The sequence below is a fragment of the Zeus faber genome, assembly GCF_960531495.2.
Source record: "Zeus faber genome assembly, chromosome: 13".
Classification (NCBI taxonomy): Eukaryota; Metazoa; Chordata; class Actinopteri; order Zeiformes; family Zeidae; genus Zeus; species Zeus faber.
The window spans coordinates 15,428,963-15,452,778 of NC_137198.1; the positions used below are offsets into that span (position 1 = coordinate 15,428,963).

A 23,816-nucleotide genomic window follows, 5' to 3' on the forward strand; every position below is an offset into this window, starting at 1 on the left:
ATCAATATTACAAATGATTGTTTCTCGATTATTGCTAGTCTATCTTATGAAAGGACTATTGAATAGCCATCCCCAAAATATGGTATAAATAGCTGATTTAGTGATACAGTGGAAACCTCTTATAGTGATCACGTCTGTATGGGTCAAATTGATCACTATAAGCGGATGATGATGAGTGGCTCTGCGGAGCCTTACCTGGGACGCACAGGGTTTTTTTTATTTTCGTGTCGTTCAATTAGGAAACCAAGGAAAATAAAAACATCTAAAATAAAATAAAAAACACACTGTTTTTGTTTGTTTTTATTGGAGAAACGGGAAACTAGGACAAGCAGCAGAGTAGAGATCGCTCCCTCTCTATTACGCATTTACGCCACTGCTCTACACCTGCCTGTTTTAAGAATTATCCAATTTTAAAACTTAAAATATTTGTCGGACAGGATTTAAAGTGTTTAATGAAAATGTAAAATTGTAAGGAAATGCACCGGTGCTATGAAAAATTCTGACGGGGCTATAGCACCGGCAAGCCCCATCATAGCGCCGCCACTGCAGACGGGTTACAGCGAGGCAAAGTATTATGGGAGTAAGGTAAAACAAAATAGGATTACCGTAAATTTTTGTTTCATGTATGAAAAGACCCAAAATTAACACTGTAAGCGGAATACTTGATTACTATAAGCAAATTATTTAAAAAGCATTTGTATCGGAATGATTCTGTCCCACGCTTTTTGATCCATATAAGCGGTTGATCACTGTAACCGTGATCATTATAAGCGGTTTCCACTGTACCTAGATATGAATCTGGGTCTTAAGTCTTTTATAAGAAAACAAAAAGCCTTCTTTACATTCAGCAATGTAGAGTTTCCATTCTTTTTTATAATACTGTTTAATTCAAGACGTAAAATTTAAATACTCTTATTGATACAGCACTAAATCAATTCAATAAATACAGATACAGTTGAGCCAAAGTGGCCCTGCAAATATTTATATTCACAGAATACAGTCTGAGAAGCAACAAGATGCCAGTCAGTTCTGTGTGCTCTAGGAGCGTGCGAGGGGTCGGACCGGGCGTGACAAGAAGTTTGAGAAAGTAAATAACACTTTCCACCGTTTCAGGTAGCAAAATCCCTCAATGTCCTTTTTTTGGGGAGATAGAGATGCATCTCCAAAGTGGTTTTTTTTGTTTTTGTTTTTTTTTCTTCCTTTAACCGTCACAGTTGAAGGTAATACTTTCTGTCTTCCACGATGAGCGGTCATCCTGATACGGCGTCCTCTGTGGACGATGGAGAAACCTGGCAGGACTTTCAGGATTGGACAGCCGTTACAGCGGCGGCCCCAAGAGGTAGAGCCCTGTCACGCCAGGGGGATGGAGACGGTGCCGTTGGCCCGGCTGCGGCTGCGGGTGTGGACGCTGGACTCGGTGAGCTCCTCGCCGTGTTCCTCCGACTTCTTGTCAGCGATGCTGGCCAGGAAGCGCAGGGTGACCGAGTCCCACTCCTCGGGCAGCAGCAGCAGCAGGAAGCCCAGGCAGATGATGCAGGTGGCCGCCAGACGCACCATGCTGAAGATCACCTCGTGTTTCAACACATCTACGGCTACAGCGAGGAGGGGGGGGGGGGGAGGTGTGGGAGGGAGGGGGAAACAAAAACAAATTGAGATTAATTACATGAAGTGAGATAAACCACAGGACTTCAGGGATGTAGAGGGATGAGCATAGCTTAGCGTGTGGATTACAATAAGCACAGCTAGGCTGCTCTGCCCTCTGTGTCTCTGTGGCCAGGAGATCTCTACCAAGTTGCTGTAGCCCACTGACCTTCATGCAGTCCATTACAAAAAGAACCTGTCTGCAGGCATTTAGTGTCGCCTTAGCAACCCGATCCTCCCTTGGCGAGAGGATAGTTGCAGCGTCTGTCGAGGCACATTGATGATTTGGTTTCCGGGGTGAGAGAGGGCTGCGTAATCCCTTTGCTACAATGGCCTTAAGTGCTGACCCCCTTAATAGAATACCGCAGAATGAATGCATGATATGAAGTGTCCATTTACTCTAATTTCTACAAGGATGAGCATGAACCCATTTAGGAATGTAGGATCGTCTCGATACTCTTTAAAAATGTGAAGTTACCTTCTGCAAAAGCCATTAACACCAATTACACTTGGTAGTTGTCTGGGTTCTGAATGAATATGAAAATGATGAGTCAAATGTTCAAATCTGAAAACATAATTTCTGTATTGTATCTAAAGTTACAGCAGCCTGGCTTTTACCAGGGTTGTTGTGTGTTTTAAATTGCAAAACGTACACCGATCAGCCACCACATTAAACCACTGACAGGTGAAGTGAATAACATTGCTCATCTCGTTGCAATGGCACCTGTCAAGGGGTGGGATATATTAGGCAGCAAGTGAACAGTCAGTTCTTGAAGTTGATGTGTTGGAAGCAGAAAAATGGGCAAGCGTAGGGATCTGAGCCACTTTGACAAGGGCCAAATTGTCACAGTGAGACGACTGGGTCAGAGCATCTCCAAAACGACAGGTCTTGGGGGCTGTTCCCAGTATGCAATGGTTAGTACCTACCACGCAAGTGGTCCAAGGAAGGACAATATAGGCAATAGGGTCATGGGCGCCCATGGGCTCATTGATGTGCGAGGGGAGCGAAGTCTAGCCAGTTTGGTCTGATCCCACAGAAGAGCTACTGTACAAATTGCTGAGAAGGTTAATTTGGGCTGTGATAGAAAGGTGTCAGAACACACAGTGCATGACAGTATGGGGCTGCATAGCTGCAGACCAGTCAGAGTGTCCATGCTGACCCCTGTTCACCGTCGAAAGCACCTACAATGGGCACGTGAGTGTTAGAACTGGACATGGAGCAATGAAAGAAGGTGACCTGGTCTGATGAATTACGTTTTCTTTTACATCATGTGGATGGCTGGGTGCGTGTGGGTCTTTACCCTGGGAAGAGATGGCACCAGGATGCATTATGGGGAGAAGGCAAGCCGCCGGAGGCAGTGTGATGCTCTGGGAAATGTTCTACTGGGAAACCTTGTGTCCTGGTATTAATGTCGATGTTACTTTGACACGTTCCACCTTCCTAAACATTGATGCAGACCAAGTACACCCCGTCATGACAACGGTATTCCCTGATGACAGTGGCCTTTTTCAGCAGGAAAATGCACCCTGCCACACTGCAAATACTCTTCAGGAATGGTTTGAGGAACATGACAAAGAGTCCAAGGTGTTGACTTGGCCTCCAAATTCCCACATCAAAGTGGGATGTGCTGGAACAACAAGCTCGATCCACGGGGGCCCCCACCTCGCAACTTACAGGACTTAAAGGATCTGGTGCTAACGTCTTGGTGCCAGATACCACAGGACACCTTCAGAGGTCTTGTGGAGTCCATGCCTCCACGGGTCAGAGCTGTTTTGGCGGCACGAGGGGGACCTACACAATATTAGGCAGCTGGTTTTAATGTTGTGGCTGATCAGTGTATGTGCAACGCTAAATAAGTTGTAATATAATAAAAAAAATGGCAAAAGTCAGTTTCAGAATATTTCTACTTATCAAATATAACCAAAGATTTGTAAATATATTTCTACATGCTTGAAGGGTTTTGTTATTTTATCTCCATACACAATCCCCATAACGATAATCATGTTTATGATTACTATGGTATAAAAAAAAGCACTCGATGCAAATTCAGTCGACCCACCTGCGTTGCCCGGCACACTGAGCAACGTCCCAATGGAAATGAGAATTGGGTAGGTGAGCACCACTCCAACATGAACCAACATATTGAAAACTGTGAGAGACGCAGAGAGACAGGACATGTTAACAGTGTTATGAACTGAAGGCAGTGATGTTTCTTGTTACGTTAGTGAAGGACTTGGTTTGTGTGTGTGTGTGGTGTGTTTTTGTGTGTGTGTGTGTGTGTGTGTGTGTGTGTGTGTGTCTGTGTGTGTGTGTGTGTGTGTGTGTGTGTGCGTGCTCTCACCCAGCCACAGCCCGGCTAGTCCGCAGAGGTACCCCCAGGGCAGCGAGGAGAGCGAGCCCCAGTGCTCCACCTTGGTGAAGTAGAGGATGAGGGGCACGCAGGAAATGAAGATGAGGTTGAAGAAGCCCATGGTGGAGAGGAAGTGAGCCACCTCTCCCAGGTTGGCGCTGCCCAGGAACATCTTGAACAGCACCTGCAGAGCAAGGAAGCAGCGTTAAAAAGACCCTCCCTCCTGTTTTAAACGTCATGTAGCTCTAAAGTGCCTCGCATATTTGAGTATAGTTGACAATAACCTTGTAGAGGGCCGATGTGGAGGCAGATCCCACAGCCAAAGCCACTCCCACAAAGGAATCACCATGGAAACCGTCAGCATAGGCCATCATGACAATGCCTGTGATGGCCATTATGGCAGCAACAATCTGCAGGTAGAGGTGACATGCGTGATGAATACGGACAGGGTGTTGCTCGAAAAGAATACCCAAACATTCATGCTCAGTCCAAATGCCCTGCGTTTTGGCACTGACCCGGACGCCCATGAAGCGGTCCTTGAGGACGATCCAGGAGAGGAGAAAGACAAAGGCCTTGTGGCAGCAGTAGAGGGCAGAAACATCAGTGGCAGTCAGCTTCCTGAGGGCGAGCAGGTACAGGTAATTCGTCAGGGTCCACAGGATGGAGAAGGGTGCCGTTCTTTTTAGGAACAGCTTCAGCGTCATCCCGTCCTCCCCAAACAGCTTGCTGCACTCCCTGTCGAAACACCAAAAAAAAAAAATGATATTAACATTTTTGTTACAGGGAAAACTACACTATTTATTTACTTAAACCTTCATTTACGATCAGTGGGAGTCAACCCGAGTCATTGACATCAGCGTCTTTTTAAATTGATCCAATATTGAGAGAAAAGCTCCAATACTGTGGTTAGTATAAAAAGGGTTTAGGTAAAAAAAAAAGTTAAAGCTAAAGTTATGCTTCAACTTCAGAATGTCTGATGTTTTGTCACAAGGGCAGGGGCAAAACCATTCCACACACAATCCACCTAAATCTCTGGATGGGTGTCTGCTTCTCCCGCGTGGTAACCACGTGGCCCGAGTAGTAGATGGGGAAGAAGAGGATGTTCCAGTTGCTGCTGAACCAGGAGATGAAAAAGGGGCAGGAGAAGGACTGGAAGGTCAGCTTGACGACCTGCGTGGTGCCCACCCAGGACGAGGAGACGCATAGCACCACCAGCAGGCCCCCCAGCACCTTCAGGACAGAGCTGGCACACGTCCGGTAGGACGGGCTCTCTCCGCTGGCCTCGCTGCCGGGGGTTTCCGCGTGGGACTCGGAACCTTCCTCTCCTGGCCGGGGAAGGAAAACGAGAGAAGCATTTAACTTCCAACCTGTTCCAAATATCACAGGTTGTTACATTTCAGTGTTCCTCTATTAACATAGGAAACGTACACTAGAATGGAAATCCAACCGTTATGTAGGTCAAGCTATGTTATCTGCTCTAGGATGCAGTCGCTGCCCCCCTTCCTGCGATCCAGTGGCTAAGCACTTATTGATCGGCTGCCCTTAGTGAGCCCGCCGACACTTTTCATTACCCTGCTGTTAAGGCAGCTACGGTAAGGCAAAGGGAAAGGCTTTGTTTAAAAGGCAGTGGCTCAGTATGTGGTTGTCTATGTCTTAAATAGCCTCATGGGGTCATAATGTAGCGTGCACATACAGTATATGCCCAGTACATTCACACGCACAGAAACCTGCTGGACGCCGGAAAAGTCAGAGTCAGCCTGGCCACATGGCTTATCACCAGGCAGATCAACCCTCTCCCGAAACCATTTGCTTTGCTTGACTTTACAGTTACCGCATGACTGTGTTCATAAAAATAAATAAATGAGGCACCCATGTGAGAGAAAGAGAAAAAGTCTAGATTAGGTATATAATGCAAATGATAAATACAAATTGTTGACTGTTTTCCACAGTATCACCTATCCCACATTTCAATATTCGAGGTAAAACTCTTGTACGAGTGTGCTGTTTACACAGAGGCCCCGGCAACTTTACCACCAGCCCACATATCAAACTAATGTTCTGCAACGACAAACAGGAAGGAAAATATAATTTATTTTTAATTATTCCTTGTGCCATCGGAGCAGAGCAAATGTCTTGCCACGCTAATGGAATGCGGGATTCAATGGCTTTTGGACTTTGTGTGTGCGTGCGTGCGTGCTTGCGTTTGTGTGTGAGAGCATCATTTGGAGGGAGGGAGGCATATCCGGAGAGATTCTTCAGTTCTGTGCTATGGCTCTAAACAGTGTGATCAATTTACACTCAGGCAGGAATAAAAGCTGACATGTGCCGGGTGTTTGCAGCCTCAGCACCAGAAGCTCTGGCATTTCCACCATGGCAGTGGCCACTGCTGCACTCCCCCTGGACTAGAGCCTGTGAAATAAATCCTGAGATAAATAAATGAGGCAATAGATATAAACATAAATGTAAATGAGCAAATACATAAATAAGTAAATATAGTTAAATAAATAAACAGTTGATTTTTTAAATTTAATTTGTATTTTAACTTTGCTTGGAAAATAGTAGGGATGTAGCCCCATAAGCAAGGGCTATATGCCCTATGTCTCTCATGTCACAAAAAAGGCATTAACATTCCCAGAGATAAATGCACATCCACATATGGGAGCTGCAAATGACATTTTGACTTCACAGTCTCTTGAGCTCTAATTCAAGATGCAGTTTTAGGGTTCTGAGAGCCACTGTAATTTTTGCCCACTCACTATATCCCAGTGTGTAGTCCTGCAGTGTGGATGGACTCAAGGCCAATGCAACACTGTCTTCATTTCCCCTCATGTGACTTTCAGCTGCCAATGTTAATGATCTCATGTTGAATGCCAAAAGTGATCTGGTGCAGGAACACCCAACGAAATGTGAGTGTACCCACAGCAATTTTAACATTTTATTCACTGTTCACTTTTTATGTGAATCTCCCTTGAAGGCAGACGCTGTCCTGCAATGTGTATCGTGTAACGAAATTGGCCCGCCGTGAGTTTCGTTGAAGAGCGCCAACGGCAACTTCGGCTCCAGTGGTAGGAGTGGTTGCTTGGAACTGGTCCTCGGCTCCCGATACCTCCTCGGTTGGAGCCAGGGGCCGGTAAGTAAGTAGGGTGAAAGGGAGAAAAGAGAGAAAGAAGGGCCTCTCCCCCAAGCCAGTCGAGCCAGTGGGCTGGCCCTTGCACTGTGCTGGAACAGCTGTTGGACATGGTGTACAGGGCGCGGCCGGTCAAGTGAAACCGGGCGGTGGCCCTCCACAGTGACCAGCTCGCTCCCTGACGGCCCCCCTGGCTCCAACCGAGGGGGTATCGGGAGCCGAGGAGCAGCTTCGAGCAACCACTGCATAGGAGAGCGCCAACGGCAGCGCCGGTGTTCCCCCTCTCTACGCAGGCTCTGAATCTGTGAGAGAACCATGCCCATTAATTTGCATATAACAGATGGAAATGTGGCATTTTGAAAAGTGCCCTGAAATAAATAAATGTGTAATTATGAAATTAAAGTCCCCAGCAATAAAGAAAAACATTCTTTTGAAAAAGCCCTTTTTAAATAGAAATATTTTTGTTTCTTTGTTTAACTATATTTGCTAATTTACGTACAACATTTATATATTATATATATGATATATATATATTTCATAGACATATTTATTTCATAGGCATATTTATTTATTTATCAATTTAATATAGACTCAAATAGTGTTCCACATTAAGGTGCTCTTCATCATCTGCAAAGAGTTAATATTATGTATGAATAACATAATATCAATGTTGCGGCATGCAGCATCTTTGATCAAGTCTCCGGAGCAGGTTCCATTAACATTTCCAGGAAACAAATCAGCAGTTTCACTTCTGCGTATCATATTGTATAGTTGATGGACGCATAATCTGAATCATCAGTTATACAGCGATCGAAAATCACCGTGAGACAATTTTGTTATTATTATTATTTGCTATTATATGTTAAAATGTTGTTAGTATTTTGTTGTCTTTGGGTGTTACTGCACCAGATGCCATTTGGCATTCAACATGAGATCATTAACATTGGCAGCTGAAAGTCACATGAGGGGAAATGAAGCCAGTGTTGCATTGGCCTTGAGTCACTCCACACTGCAGAACACTACACACTGGCATTTACTGAGTGGGCAAAAATTACACAGTGGCTCTCAGAACCCCAAAACTGCATTGGGAATTAGCCCTCAAGACACTGTGAAGTCAAAATGCCATTTGCAGCTCCTATATGTGGATGTGTATTTATCTCAGGAAACGTTAATGCCTTTTTTTGACATGAGAGAAATAGGGCATACAGTATAGCCCTTGCAAGTCTTAGTAGTAGGGCTATATCCCTACTATTTTCCAAACAAGGTTCTAAATTACTTTTCAGTATTGGGGTACTGTAAGTACCACATCAAAATAACCGAAATATATTTTCCTGTATATTGTAGTTGAAATCAGATCTGGCTTAAAGTCCAGAGCTATTAGGGCTATGTTGTCAACCAAGCTCATCAAGGGATTTGCTCGAATCAGATTATCACACAACAATTTTAATAAAGTGAATGACCTCATGGCCGAGGTACACAACACGTTTGAAATTTCTACAAAAACTCAAATTTCAGAGATATTAAACATTCATTCCCTTTCTTCATTAGTGCAGCGTTCATGGTAGTATCTTAAGTCTCAAAAGACTGTTATTGTTGTTACTGTTATTACTGGAAATTGTTGCTCAACACATTCCCTGGTGTGGCAGAGGAGACTAAAATAAACATGGCCAAATACATGAAAACACAGAGGTTGAAAGACAAGTGAAATATTACTCTCAATTATAAGTAGTGCTTCTGCATTTAAAGTCCTCTCAAATCCTTGAAAGGAGGAAAAAAGGACAAAAAACAATCAAAAATGATGAGTGAATGAGGAAATCGCCAAAATTTCCTTCTTAACAATAAAAAAAACCCCCACTGATCAATCATAATAAACTTGAACGGAAATTAAAAGAGTCTGATAAAAGGTCACGTTATTCTCAGATGAGTCTGATCTTCCATTTCCATTATTAATGACTGGGCATCTCAGATCCCTGCACCATATAATTCCATACTGCCTTCATGAAGGCAAACATTCTATATATCAACAAATATTGACATTTACCTCAGCTTTAATATCTACAGGGTTTCTGCGCCATATTTCCCCCAGCTGGAGGCGAACTGCCGCGCAGCTCGTGCCTATTGGCATTTCCGTTAAGGACCGGGCGTGACGCAGGCTTCTGCTGTAAACTCACATTTCAATCCATCCCGTTTTATCCCTGCTCCCGAGGCTGTGCGCCGGTGACAGTGATGGATGGATGGAGGCCCACGCCAAGTTCAGCGCACTCGGTCTTACTGCAGCTCAGAGCAATCAGATCAATCTCCAAATTAGTGCGCTGGGTACAGGTGAAACGGGTATCTCCGTGAACGCACTAAAAAACACAAACCGCACCAGAGGTAGAATTTTCACATATCCCGTATATTATATGACGCAAAGCTTATACGTAATGGGCAGAAGTGCAGACCACGACAGTAGAAATGAAACTGACCGAGGCAGATGACTTGGACCTATTTGATTTTTTTGTTGACATCGGCGATGGGCCACACGGCGCTGCTTGAAACAGCCCAACATCTGCCTGAGTTACTACGCTTCCACACACAAACCCCCCCAACCCCTCTCCCGGCAGGAAGGGCATTAAACTTTAAATGGATCTCATCAGATGGTTCTCGTGGTGATGTTCTGTGGAATGTGTAGCCTTCTGCGCGCAAATTGTCACCGCCACTTTCACAAGGAAAACTAGGATGAACTTACTTCAGCAGACTTATTCCCTCAAGCGAAACGGCGCATGGTGCAATAACAAGGAGCGAACAGAGGTTAAAAACAGCGGTGGCATCTTGGCGCCGTGGCGTGACGAGGCAACATTTACTGCAACAGCAACGGACACATTCCCTCAGGGTTATAAGGTGAAGAGCTAGAGCCAGCCATGAAACTATTTCTTACTCTCCCTCTCGCTCTCTGTTTCTCTCTCTCCCTTTCTCTCACACGCACGCGGGGGCACGCAGACACACACACACACACACACACACACACACACACACACACACACACACACGGTCTCACAGTCTTTGGTCAGTGTTGTCCTGGTTTACCTTCTGGGATGGGGCAGGTTAGGACCTGAGTACTGTAGGAGCTGAGAGGAGCCACTCGGGCTGAGTGCTTCTTCATCCTCCACCTGAGGAACAACCCAGCGTCCTGTCCTGGGAAGGGTGCCTGTGTGTCTGTGTGTGTGTATGTGTCTGTCTGCGAGTGAGTGGGTGGGTGAGTGTGTATATGTGTGTGTATGTTTGCGTGCGTGTGTGTGTTGCCCGTGTGCCTCGGCTGCTGCAAGCTCAGCACCTTCTCATTCTTGGTCTCTGCATCCTCGGGACGTCAAGCTGCTCCGCTGCTCCTCCACGTATTTCATTACCCCCTCCTCCTCCTCCTCCTCCTCCTCCTCTTCCTCCTCTCTGTGAACTCCCCTGTCTTCCACCTGGAGCAGCGACCCCGACCTCCGAGCTCCCGCTCTTTTAGATATTTCCACAGCTGAGTGGAGACCCTACTGGCGCACTGTCATGCCATGATCCACCGCTGCCACCGTCTCCAAGGGAGACTGAGCTTCAAGTGTGTGGTACCGTGCAATCACTCCTCTCATCTCTTTCTATACCCTCCTCCTCCTCCTCATCCTCCACCTTTCTCTCTCTCTCTCTCTCTCTCTCTCTCTCTCTCTCTCTCTCTCTCTCTCCCTCTCTCTGTCCCACTTGCTTCTCCCCTCCTCTTCTCCTGCTCCACAAATCAGCAGCTTTGTTTGGAAGGTAACCAAGCAGCCCGGGCTAATTATGCTGTGTCCACCTCTTATTTCTCTCTCTCTCTCTCTCCCTCTCTCTCTCTCTCTCTTCCTCTCTCACTATGTCCTGTCACCGCCCCTGTAATCACTCTCAGTTCTCTCTCATTGGAACGTCTCATCCACTTCCACCCTTCTTGAGACTCGCATTATTTGTGGACGTCGCCTGCACACATATGAATGGGTTAATGTGAAGGGCAGACTTCAAACGGCCCCCCGTGCCCACACTGCACATTAGGACGTGAGGGTTTCCACACACTGGTGCTCAGTTCCATACAGCATGTACGTAGGCGCAAACTTGTATACAGGCTTACTCGCTTGCTGTAAATTCAGAGCCATACAGTACGTAGATCCAAGTAATGTAGATAATAAAAAAGAAAAATCGTGCTGAATATTTGTGATTGTAAAATAGATCAATATTCACAAAAAGTCGTTGCATTGCACGTTGGATAAAGTCCACTTCCCCCCATATCTCAAAATGGCTCCTCATGCTTTCAATCCCCAAGTTTGTCCATTATAACTTCAGACAGGGTTGCGCAAATTCCTTCCTATCCTAATAACGCACTCTCCCTTCCTCACCTTATTTTTCCATGTAAAAACAAACACCTCCTTAGAGGCGGCCATTATGGGCTGGACGTGCCTTGTGGCTGTGGTCAGGAGTTTCCATCTCAAGGATAACTACATAACTATCTGCGGTTTAATTTGACCTCAAACAATTAATGGACTTTGAGATCGCTGCGGCCTTCGAGGTGTCCCATACGCACTCGGCTATGTCGGTGGGCGCTCGGGGCTTCTGGCCGGGTGGGGCATCTAGCTGGTTGGGTGGGGTGTCGGTCTGTTGGCATGGGGCCTGGCTCCGGGCCAGTGGTTCGTGCCTGCAGCCAGCGGTCCGGATTCTGCAGTGCGTCTTATGCCTGCACGTGGGGGCCGGGTTGTACAGTATGAGTGCGCTTCAGGGGTGCTGGGTTTCCCCGCGCTCTTTGGGACAGGCTAATGCTCCTCGGGGCTGTGCGTGGGTGTTGCTACGTGGGCTCCCCGCTTCTCTGGGTCCGGGGGGAGGGGTCTTCTGTGGCTGCAGGGAAGGGTGCTTGGAGCTTTCCCTGCGGTTGTGGACTGTCTATACAACTGCAGGTCTCAGGGGTGGCTGCGGGACCTTTTCCGCTGCTTGGAGGCGCTCGGATATAATTCCGACCTCATAGACCAGAACTCGTTGAGACGAGTACTGTGTACTCACACAGCACACACACACATACATACAGGCGGACAGGCACACACACACACCACCAACACCTGCTTCGAACACACCCAAACACCCTCCGGATAACACCCTTCACCTTTGCTCCCTCCTTTACTGCCATAGCTACCACAGGAAGAGGCCACTTGCCAAATTGCTGTTCCAATTTTCCTGGACTGAATTAATTATGTTTTGTCGACATGTTGTCGTCCTGATGTTTCTATGTTTTTCGAGGTATATTGTTGCTTCTATATTTATTTTTCCCACCTGCGGTGATTCTCCCCCTCTTGGAGAAGTAATGATTGTGGCAGTTCCGCCTGCCACACGCCCGAGTGGCATTTTCAGGACCCTCTGACACAGAGACACAGGCAGAGATGTTGCAAACACACCAGATTATTGTAGAGAGTGGGCAAGATGAAACAAGCCAGGAGCAGATGGACACATGTCATGACAGGGGCTCTCCCTGTGTGTGCGTGTGTGGGGATGGGTGATTTACCTGTTGCTCGTTAATTTCTCTGACGTGCAACAGTCGTACAGCCACCCCTGATCAGGGCCCAATTACCTAGATTCAAGAAAGGTGTGGCTGCTTAAACCACACCACCCCCACACCACTGATGATTAGCTGTTTACAGACCAAAACATGGTAATGGGATTGGCGTCGGGCCTGTGTAACAAAAAGCTGTGCTGTTGTCATCCTACAGGTCGTCCACAGGACAGAGTCGTTGCAGCAGTTCTTGATGATTGAACAGTGAATAAAGAGTGGCATTGCAGGTTGAGAAGTTGAACTCCACTTGCAGATTAACTCTGTCCCAGATGCAATGGCACGCAAATACTCTGTGTTGTACGCCCAGCATGCTGACAGCACAGGTTTACAAAAATAATAATTGCTGCGGCATAAAAGCCGATGCTGTATCATTACCTGCCGCATGCGGTAGGAGACACACGAGGCTTTGTGCCCTGTAACACAAGCTCAATATAGCCCCCGCTCTGCTTAACTTACTCCCCATTAAAATCAATACCTAAACAGCCGGGCCCAAGTGTTGCCGTTTGTGCGCTGTTTCCAGTTTCCAATTTAAAGGAAATTGTGGTATTTTGAAGCCGTTCCCTCAATACCGGATCAGAGTTTTCCTTTGAGGTCAGATTTGGAAAAACGCTCAAGTAAACAAAGCAAGAGGAACAGTAGTGCGTTGACTACAGTAGGGTTGTCTTTTTACAAACACGCGTCTGCGTCGCATGACCTGCCTCTTTGTCTCTATTCGCTAAAGGTTGTCATTCACTTCCCGGTGATGATTCGTTGAATTGGTGCTCGTCTACCGGCAGCAGGTCAGCTCGGGGCGGATCTGATTGCATCTGACTCTACTCCTCGGCCTCGAGTTGGAGAAAATATCACCGCCTGTCCTTTTGGAGTGATCATTAAATTGGAGAAAGACCCGGCTACGTCCCCTCTGTCGTAAAGTGCGGTTATTCATTACTTTGAATTAAGGGTCGGATGCTGCCCAAAGACACTCGAGCAGGAGACCGTTGCGGAGAAGACTCGCCGTGAAGTCGCCGTTACCACTTGTCACCGCAGAGTTTAAACATTCATGCCACCGCGCAGGCGCACTTGATTACTCTGGTCCTTGAGCACGAGTCGCCGAGCACCGCATTGTTGTTGTGGGTACGAGCCCATCTGAAACACTCACGTAATAAGCTGTCTTGCAAGCGTGGCTAAAGTGTAGCGGCAAAGTAATTTGGGAGGTGTGGACCCCCCCCACCCCCCCGAGACCCGGTGGGAACGGACGCAGAAATAGCCCTGCTGATGAGCGGAGCCAAAAAGTGCAGACCAAACAGGGCCGGTCAGCAGATCTGCGGCCAAGATGCTTATTGGTGTCGGTTTACGAGACAGACACAGCGGAGCGCGGGAGGCCGCGGTTCAACCTGAAGATCGAAAGATTGCAAGAGCAGCACAAACGCTGTGACACAGAGAGAGAGAGAGAGCGAGATCCCTCCGCACAGTGCTCGTGCACACACAGATATGAGCCGCATACATTGGGTATAAACGGGGTAATAATGTTATTGCCACGGTTCTTCCACGTTTCATGCGTACGTTGCTGATCGGTTTGCCCCAAAGAGCCAGGTGAGGACTCATTTTGTTGTCCCTCCACCTTGAACAACACCTCCATTCAGCCCACCACCACCACCACCACCGCCAATTTCTTCCCCGCCGCCAAGGGGGTGCAATGGCGCTTTCTCATCTCACGACACTGAACGAAATAGTGAAACGTCACCTCTCGCTATACACCTCCATAGCAACGGTGGTTGGTTCTCCCGCTGCATGACGCAACCACCCCATTCAGGCCCTTTGTCATTCAGATCATCCAATATTCCTCAGCCCGTAGCGTGGACCTTTGTCTTTATACATCCCTATGGTAATCATCACGGAGCGCCAGAAAGGGGGAGAGCGAGAGAGGGAGAGAGAGAGAGAGAGAGAGAGAGAGAGAGAGATTCCAGAGGTTTATTCGTCACATACATATACATACTTTCATACATATATGCAGTGAAATGTAAAGAGAGAGTTAGAGAGAGAGAGAGAGAGAGAGAGAGAGAGAGAGAAAACACGTAAGTTGGATTGAACAATAGTAGTAGTAGTGGTACTCTGGATGTCACAGGTGTTAGTGGTCAGTGAGCTTATCTGTCCAGTCGGGAAGACGAGGGTATGAGGACATCTAGTGGAACCTACGATGGGTTGCATTCTGAGTGAATGGAATTTGTGAGCTTTTGGCTCGACCGGCCAAAGCGGGAGTTTTTGCACCTGACATCTGAGGATGCAATTTAATTAGCTGCTTTCAATCATTCTGTCACGTGGAGTGGGTCACAGCGCTATAAATAACATTCAGATCAACAGCAGGGGACACGTAATATGCTTCTTCCCGGAATCCCGTGCTCACTTTGGCCCCTGTGTGTGTTGGTGTGTGTGTGTGTGTGTGTGTGGGGTCAGGGCAGTAATGATGGGTGGCAGTGAGCAAGTCTCCATATCTCTCTCTCTCTCTCTCTCTCTCTCTCTTTTGATTTACACATGGAGGTAGTAATAAGGCTAAGTATATGAGCATGATGCATGTAGTCACAAATGGACATGTCCAGTGCTGACACTCTCACTACACTGGAGGACACATGCGGTTCAATTCACAGGCCACACGAGCGCGCTGCGGGGCCACTGACAGGACTAGCGTTCGAGGAGCGGCGATACAGTAATACTGTGGTAATGATGAAAATTATACCTGCTTATATAACCTATACATATATTTTACATAAGGAGGTCGAATTTCCATATTTATAAATATATTTATATAGGTATTTTTATATAGTTATATACATACTATTAATACAAACGAGTTTTCGGAGTCTATTTACTGTGGGCTGGATATTGTCTGCTACCTAAAATCCACATCACCCACGAAACAATACCATCTCTGTTTATGGAATGCCTATATCACCTTGCAGGAGGCCACATGTTCGTTTTCACGGACGTCTCCTCGGCGTGGAGGCATGCTGGCGCGCAGTGCTTTCGGTCTTTTGGGGGGAGAGACGTCGCTCCCCGCGAGTGAGCGAGTGGGAATTTGTCAGCGAGTTAAGCTCGGCCGCTTTCTTATCGCCGGGCTGAGAGCGCTCCTGCAGCAGCTCAGGCAAAGGCTCATCTCCTATTCGAGGTGGTGCCGGTTATAAATAGCACAGAGGGAGCCGGCCGGGGAGTAGATCGGGACAAAATAGGCGCAGAACATACAGAAGGTTTGAAATAACTTCGGTGGGGAAAAAGAGAGAGAGTGCCGGCGATTTAAGCACGCACCGATTAGTCGGTTTCCAGCCCAAAGAAAAGTGTGTGTGTGGGGGGGGGGGGTTAACGATCACACACGGTTGCGTTCCCGAAAAAAAAAAAAAAAAGTGCCTGTTCAAGTTTCTTCGTTCCTCTCCGAGCCCTTGGGTGTCGGCGGTGCTCGGCTCAGGTACCCGCCCGCTGCGTGGGGGCTGCCAGTATGAGTATCTGTCACGTCCCCCTCCGCCGGAGCGCTTCGCCCAGCGGGGAGCGGCCCCCCAACCCCCCCCCCGCGGGGGCAGAGCGCCGTCTAGACGTCTCCAGACACGCCGCTCACAAACATGACGCGCCGCGAATTATTCTAATCGTCTCTGGAGAAGCGCCGAGGAGGCATTTACCGTCACTGTCACTGTCGTTGGGCGCGGTGCCGACTGGCTGCTGGAAGGCCGAGCAGCACCGGCACCGGGAGAAGGATTTGCCCCCCTCGCCATTTTTCTTAATTGCCCCCTCAGTCACTTCAGACTGAGGGGGCAGGTGAAAAATGGCGAGGGGGGCAAATCTTTTTGTAGAGTAAAACAGTAGGTTATCATCCTGCTATACCTATTTCTGATTTTTTTTCCCCCACCCTACAGGTGGCAATACAGTGGTGTTTTAACCAGATGCAAACAATTCCCTACCTTACCTTTTCCATGTGATTGTGGGTCATGGCCATAATATGAAATAGGAATTATTTGGAGATGACTGCCAGGTCACCACCTAAAATTGGTCGGGTGGTGGTTTAATGAAATTCATTGATTTAACCATGCAGTTTGCCTGAGAGGCAAAAGAACAACACACGACTACTGTTTCAAAATCAAATAATATATTTATTTCGCAGCGGTGGTGAAGCCGGTATTAAACCAGAGTGTCCTTTCGGAAATGGGAGCGCTCGGGAACAGAGGTCCACAAGACGCCAAATGGACTGAATTTTAAGAACGATTCCAAACCACTGTGAGGTGCCTGCCATCGACAATATTACAACCAACGGTGTCAAGGTCATTAAGTGAAAAAAGAAACAGATGATCAGATCGTTTTGACTGTCTTTCTGCTCGTGCCATGCAGCTCTCTCACTCTCCCTCTCTCCTGCCCTCTCTCCCCCCCCCCACCTCCCTCTCCTCTCTCTGGCTCTCTTCACTCTCTCTCTCTCTCTCTCTCTCTCTCTCTCTCCCCTTCTCTTCCTCCCTCTCTCTCGCTCCCTCTCTCTCTCCTGGCTCCATCCCTCTCCCCCCCTCTCCCTCTCTCGGGCTCTCTGCCTCTCTCTCTCCCTCTCTCCCACCCTCTCTCTCTCTCTCTCCCTATCTCTCCCCCCCCCCTTCTCTCTCTCTCGCTCCCTCTCTGACTTCCTCTCTCTCTTTTGGCTCTCTCCCTCCCTCGCTCTGGCTCCATCCCTCTCTCTCTCTCTCCCCCTCTCTCTCTCTCTCTCTCTCGCTCTCTCCCTCTCTCTGGCTCCATCCCTCTCTCTCTCTCTCTCTCTCCCTCTCTCTCTCTCTCTCTCGCTCTCTCCCTCCTAGAATTCGGGCTGAAAGTTCTATTTACAACCACTAAAAGCCAGCAAGGCTGAGCTGAAGTGATGTGTTGTGTCTCTCTCGCCTCCGCTCCATTCAGCACCGCGGACAGCACCGCACGGTCCTATGGCCTTACCCTATCCGTCTCCGACATGCCAAACCAGCAGAGACAAAACACAGTCAAATTCCCTCTTACCTTTTCTCAGTAGTGTTTCATTGCTGTCGTCTCTATGGCACTTGTGTCTCGGCAAATATTTTTTGTTGTTTTTGCTATTTTGAACCTTGAACCTTGAACCTCTTCTATGGAATACATAATACTAGAACTGGGGGGGGGGGGGGGGCAGAAATTACAACTGAGGCCGAGCACTCCCGCTTATTTCTCATCCACAACCAGGGTCAAGTGCTGCGATACATTTATGCTTATAATATGATTATGGTATGGCTGATATGGTTATAATAATGGTTATAATACAGCTATAATATGGTTATAATATGGTTATGATATGGCTATAATATGGTTATAATACAGCTATAATATGGTTATAATGTGGTTATGATATGGTTATAATATGGTTATAATACAGCTATAATATGGTTCTAATATGGTTATGATATGGCTATAATATGGTTATAATATGGTTATAATATGGTTAAAAAATGGCTATAATATGTTTTTTAATACGACCATAATTATTACAACCTAGACCCTGTCACCAAATGTAGTCCACGGTCCCCCCTCGGAGGCATCTTCTAATTCAACGCAGATGGCAAGTGGCAATAATAAGAAATTGGCAATAGATCCTTACTAAATATATCATTACCCCATAGGCTTGGCACAATCCTCGGCGCTCTATTTACATGCAATTGTTTGTCATCCCACCGTGTACTTTGTGGAACATGATACGCAGCAGCTCAACAGGGACTTCTAATCCTCTGCTCAAAGTTTATCGTGGCACAAACAGAGCCGAGGTGCAGCTGACGCAGGGATCCGAGGCGCTTGCGAGCGGAGGGCTGAAGCGAGCTCCTCTTTTGGTCGGCGCGCCACGTGCCAGCCGCCGCGTTGTCTTTTGCGGCGAGAGGTCCCGTCGGCGATGTTTTCATACGTTGCCTCCCGGCGACGGAGCGGCCGCAATCATGTTGTGACAGTCGAGTACGAGCGTGATTGTGACAGGTACAGACGCTGCCTTCTGTTCCCCTTCTTGGTGAGCTGCAGGGATCTGGCGGCTGAGCTGACACAGCAGACAGCGCGGTACGGCGTATTTTCATCAGAGGGTCCCCTAATATGAAATAGCCTCTCTCTCTCTCTCTCTCTCTCTCTCTCGCTCTCTCTCTCTCTCTCTCTCTCTCTCTCTCCCTCTCTCCCTATGCGAGGCTTAAAATCATACTGCCTTTGGCTAAGATGGTTGTGGCTCTTATTATCCTCCACGCCTGCTCCTTACACCTCGAATGACGTCCCTCCTTTTAATTTCCACTCTTATTGGCTCCGACAGATGTAGCGGTCGGACATTAGAACACGAGACCTTCAAATAAACACGAATAACTGAGGATGAAGTCGTATCCCTTGTGAATTATATGAACACAAAATTCCTGCGAGAACACAGGTCGGGTTCCCAAATCTAGAAGTGAATCCGGAATCGAACAGATATACAGTACATGGGTATTGTGTGTATTGAAAAGTAATTGCCTGGGGTGTTTCGAGGAAAATGGCCGACACACTCTGACGCACAATCGCAGCTCTTATCAGCGACGGCTTTAGCTCAGTCACCCGTCAAATCGGATATTCGGGATGCGACGGTCAAGCGGTCATGAAGGTATTTGAAGGAGCGTTTGCGAGTCGAAGACAGAAAAGCGCGGATGGAAACCCCAAAGAGGCGTTTTGCGTCTGATAAACGGTATTTAAAGGTCACTCCCTTCGGGGTCAAAAGGGAAAACACCGGCTCAGCATCTGGCAAAACCTGCTCTCATAGATCCTGCTGCGGATATGAAGAGCGCAAGAGGCTTCGGCGCGAGGAAAGGCCGCAAAGCACGAACAGACAAACCGGCGGCGGGGAGTCGTGTGGGACCAAATTAGCAAGTCTTTTGGTTCAGGACGACGGCGGGATGTCAGAAAGAAAAAAAAAAAAGACAAAAGCACGCCCGTGATTGTCGGGAGCCTTTTTTTTCGCGAAGCACGACGGCGTCTGTCGTGGTGAACGGTGGAAGCTGAGAAAAATATTTAAAAAAAAACAACATTCGGATTCATCATTCTGTAGCTTCAGGCAAAAAAAATGTCACATTTCAAGCAAACTTGGACGGATTTACTGCTTCTTAAAAAAAGGGGTGGTTATTTGTGGTTTCTTTTTCTCACGCTATTTAGGCTTTTTTAAGAACGAAAAACCCTCACCGCCCCCGATAAACAGCTCCAACACACGTTTCACATTTGATGAGACATTTCATTAAATTGCATGTCCATGGCTTTTAGGAACATCAATTTCGTAATGGTCTGGCTGCTCGGCGCGCCGTCCCTTTCTCAAGTGCGAGGCGTCGTCGTGAAATGTGTTTGCTTGGCCGCAAATTGGACGTTTTTTGTTTTTTTTCTCTCCCCAACTGTTGATCTCTGCGTCGGAGACCGAACCCCCAAGCGCAAACCAAACAGCGTTTCCCTTTTGCTCGGGATTCACGGGTAGAAACTATTCATCCTGTTGCCAAATCTTCGGCTTTAACCCCCAAAGATCCATTTGGGTCGATTTTGATTTGGCAAGGGGTTAATTGTCAAGCCCAGCAGGGATGATCGCATCGACACTATTGATGACTGTAGCAGCAGCGCCTCCATGAGAGACCAGATCATTTCCTTTCAAATTCCCGATCCTGGAAAATCTATCTACACAGGGACCCTGCCTTCCCAAGCGCCTGTTATCTGAGACGCTCCAGAAGAGGTTATTGCAGCCGCATGATGCGGTTGTAAAAATTCTTTGTGCATCTCTGTCGTAGTGCGGGCGGGCGGCGGGCAGGGGGCGGGGGCGGGGGGGAGGGGTTTACGTAACAGCCGAAACGAGGTACCTGCGGGACTGCGTGACAACGAGTCGCTTTCATTTGGGGTTTGAGCGAGGAGAGGGGTCAGGGAGGTTTATTTTATTTCAGCGCTGCGCGTGCCTTATGAGGACACGCTGCGACGAAGATGAGATTACATAACACACGCACACACACACACACACACACACACACACACACACGAGACACCAGGTGAGGGCCTCGGAGCATCACTACAACAAAGTGCTACTACTATAATTATTATAATGATGAATATTAGTATGAATGTTATTATTATTATTATGAATATTAGTATGAATATTATTGTGAATATTATTATTATTCTGAATATTATGAATATTGTGAATATTATTATCATTATTATTATTATTATTATTATTATTATTATTATTAATAATATTGTGAATATTATTATTAGATTGGTGCTTTTGTGCTCCGTGTCTGGACAGAAAAGGAGGTAGGATGTGGAGAAGGCCCCCCGGGCAGAGTGTTGGGTCAGCACTCTGGTACTGGATCCCAGTTGCGATCCCCGGTGTCAGCAGAACCCTGGCTCCGCTCGTCACAGCCACATGACAACGGGGAAAGATGCGTGCGTGGCCGCTGGGAGATGCTTGACATTTCACCGCATATATGCATGAAAGTATGTATATGTATGCGACGAATAAACCCCTTGAAACACTGGCTGTGCATCCGTCACAGGGAGGGCGGCCGCGTTTGGCATTGGGGGAAATCGGTCGTGGGAACCGGGCGCAAACGTGCACTATGAAGGGATGCCGGGCGGAGGTGCGGTGGGCGTGACGTCTGAACCAGCGCAGAGTGTGTGATGTCAACAACATGAGACGGCAGCTCAAACACGTGGAATCAACTGGTTTCACACCTTGCAGACGATGCCACACACGCTGCCTCGGTTTGGACGTTGCGCCTGGTCTCTCTCTCGTCCTCACTCGTTCTTTTTCTTTCTACTGCTCTCCCTCTCTCACCCCCCCTCTCTCCCCCATCTCTCTCTCTCTCTCTCTCTCTCTCTCTCTCACTCTCCCCTATCTCTCTCCCCCCTTGCTCTCCCTTCTCTCTCTCTCTCTCTCTCTCCCTCCCCCTCTCCCCCCTCCCTCCGCCCTCCCCCCTCGATCGCTCTCTCTCCCCCATCGCTCTCCCTCTCCCCCTCTCTCTCCCCTCTCTCTCCCCCCTTGCTCTCCCCTCTCTCTCTCTCTCCCCCTCCCCCCCTCTCTGCCCCCCCTCTTGCTCTCTCTCTCCCCCTCTTTCTCCCTCCCCCCTCGCTCTCCCCTCTTTATTCCCCCGTTGCTCTTCCCTCTCTCTCTCGTTCTCCCCCCCGTCCCCCTCTCTCTCACTCTCACTCCCTCTCCCCCACCCCATCTCTCCCTCCCCTCTCTCTCCTCCCTCTCCCACCCCCCCACACTCTCACCCCCCCTCTGTCCCTCTCTCTCTCTCTCCCCTCTCCCCCCCTCACACTCTCACCCCCCCCCTCTCTCTCACTCTCTCTCTCCCCCTCTCCTCTCTCCTATTTTGCGCTCCCCTCTCTCTCGCCTCCCTCTCCCTCATCCGCTCCCTCTCTCTCTCTCTCTCTCTCTCTCTCTCTCTCTCCCTCATCCGCTCTCTCTCTCTCTCCCTCCCTCTCTCTCTCCCTCTCCCTCTCTCTCTTAGCACACCTGACAAATGGATGTGGAAACATGCCATCCATCCTAAACGAGGCAGCAAGGTTGACAATGTAGTGACTATCAATAATTCACACCTACGGCATAACAACTGAGTCAGCGATGGATGGATGGATTGACAAGACAATGAAAAGCTGCATGAATGTGCTTAAATATATAATAGTATCTGTTTACAGCGCTAGAAGGTTGTGACTGACTGTTATATAAAACAGACTGAGACGAATGCAGATGCAAGATCAATACACAGCGTTATAACACACTGGAGCTCGGAGCAGTGATTCTCAAGCCTTTTCCAATCGAAGGATCCTCAATTTGATACACATCAGACCCACGGGGGACTCCATGGGACCCTGATTTGAGAGGATTTGTATTGACGGATGTGATTTAGTACAAAATCACATACCTGTTTATAGTATAGTGAGAGAGATGATCTTGAGAGAGAAAGTCGTACGTTTAACTATCAATCATTTTGCTGGGGACCCCCTTGGACCTCTAGAAAGACCCCTGGCGGGGTCCCCGGGCCAGAGGTTGAGCACAACTGTGGACAGAGGATGCTGATGACCATCTAGCAAAAAATGTTTTTTTTTTCCCCCAGGCTACCTTTTTTTTGGGGGGGGGGGGGTGTGTTCAACTTACTTCTGTGGCTGGAGTATCCAGGGTAATAGCCGTAGTAGCCGGTGATCCTCAGGATCCGGTCCTCAATGTCATGCACGCCGTTGGCTGTCACTTTGGGGCTGCTGTCCCCGAACAGGGACTGGGTGCTGCCGGACGCTGCCTTGTCCGGTGGCTGGCCGCTCTTCAGGGGCTCCAGCCGAATGCACGGCTGCTCCCCGATCTCCGCGACACTCTCCGTGCTGATCATCGTGGGCGCGGACGGTCAGTGACATGCGAGCAGCATCAACACTTGCATCCACATCCCATCATCGGTGCTGGTGCTTGCGGACGCGGGGGGAATGACTGAACCTCCGGGTGCGGTTCCCGGATCGGACACTTGGGGGCGTTTCGTTACTATTGTAATGGAGGGGGGGAACGACGTAATTATGTTGGATGGGGATGGTTAACTTTGTGTGTTTGTGTGTGTTTTTTCAAACCATTAATTCCGTCACACTTAAACCACAACACTGTAAGAATACTAAAAGGAAAATGCGTAAGTAAATGTGGGGATCAACAAAGGGTGCGTATTGTATAATCTTGGAATTAAATCATTATTTGATATTATATTGTAGTTATTGTTTTAATGATTTTCATAATTGTGAAATTACACAATACAATTCAATTATTTCATGAAATTGTTAATTGATGACTGTTTTGTACTACTATTGTATTATTTAGTAATTAAATATGCAAATGGTAAACTTATTTTTAAACCTATAAATGCTTTAAATGCAATGCACTTATGAGCCTTCATTAATGTTTCCTTTTGAACCTCATACGATCTGATGTAAACGCTGATTTGCGATTCAGTCCCTGGGTTTCAAAATAAAAGCTGCATTCGGCAAACTCGGTGCGCCAAAATCCACCGACGCCGTTCAGCCCGCTTCGTTTATTTCGTTTATTTCGTTTGGTCGACCAGCACCAGCAATTATTCAATCCGACACTGCGTTTTACTGCGTCGGAGACCAGTTTGGACCT

At 47.7% G+C, this 23,816-nt stretch overlaps 1 protein-coding gene across 2 annotated transcripts; it reads right to left on the reverse strand.

Annotated features, from left to right (window-relative positions):
* Positions 1–1,350: 1,350 nt before the first annotated feature.
* Positions 1,351–23,046, reverse strand: slc35f4 (solute carrier family 35 member F4; the record flags this gene model as incomplete). 2 transcript variants are annotated; one of them, XM_080012277.1, is made up of 7 exons in its annotated part: positions 1,351–1,592; positions 3,702–3,791; positions 3,984–4,176; positions 4,277–4,402; positions 4,508–4,727; positions 5,017–5,317; positions 22,821–23,046. In XM_080012277.1, the coding sequence occupies 7 exons, from the start codon at positions 23,044–23,046 to the stop codon at positions 1,351–1,353; spliced, it is 1,398 nt and encodes a 465-aa protein (XP_079868403.1). The 2 variants fall into 2 exon arrangements, with proteins under 2 accessions (XP_079868403.1, XP_079868404.1); XM_080012278.1 differs by lacking the exon at positions 22,821–23,046 and adding an exon at positions 10,186–10,261.
* Positions 23,047–23,816: the final 770 nt, after the last annotated feature.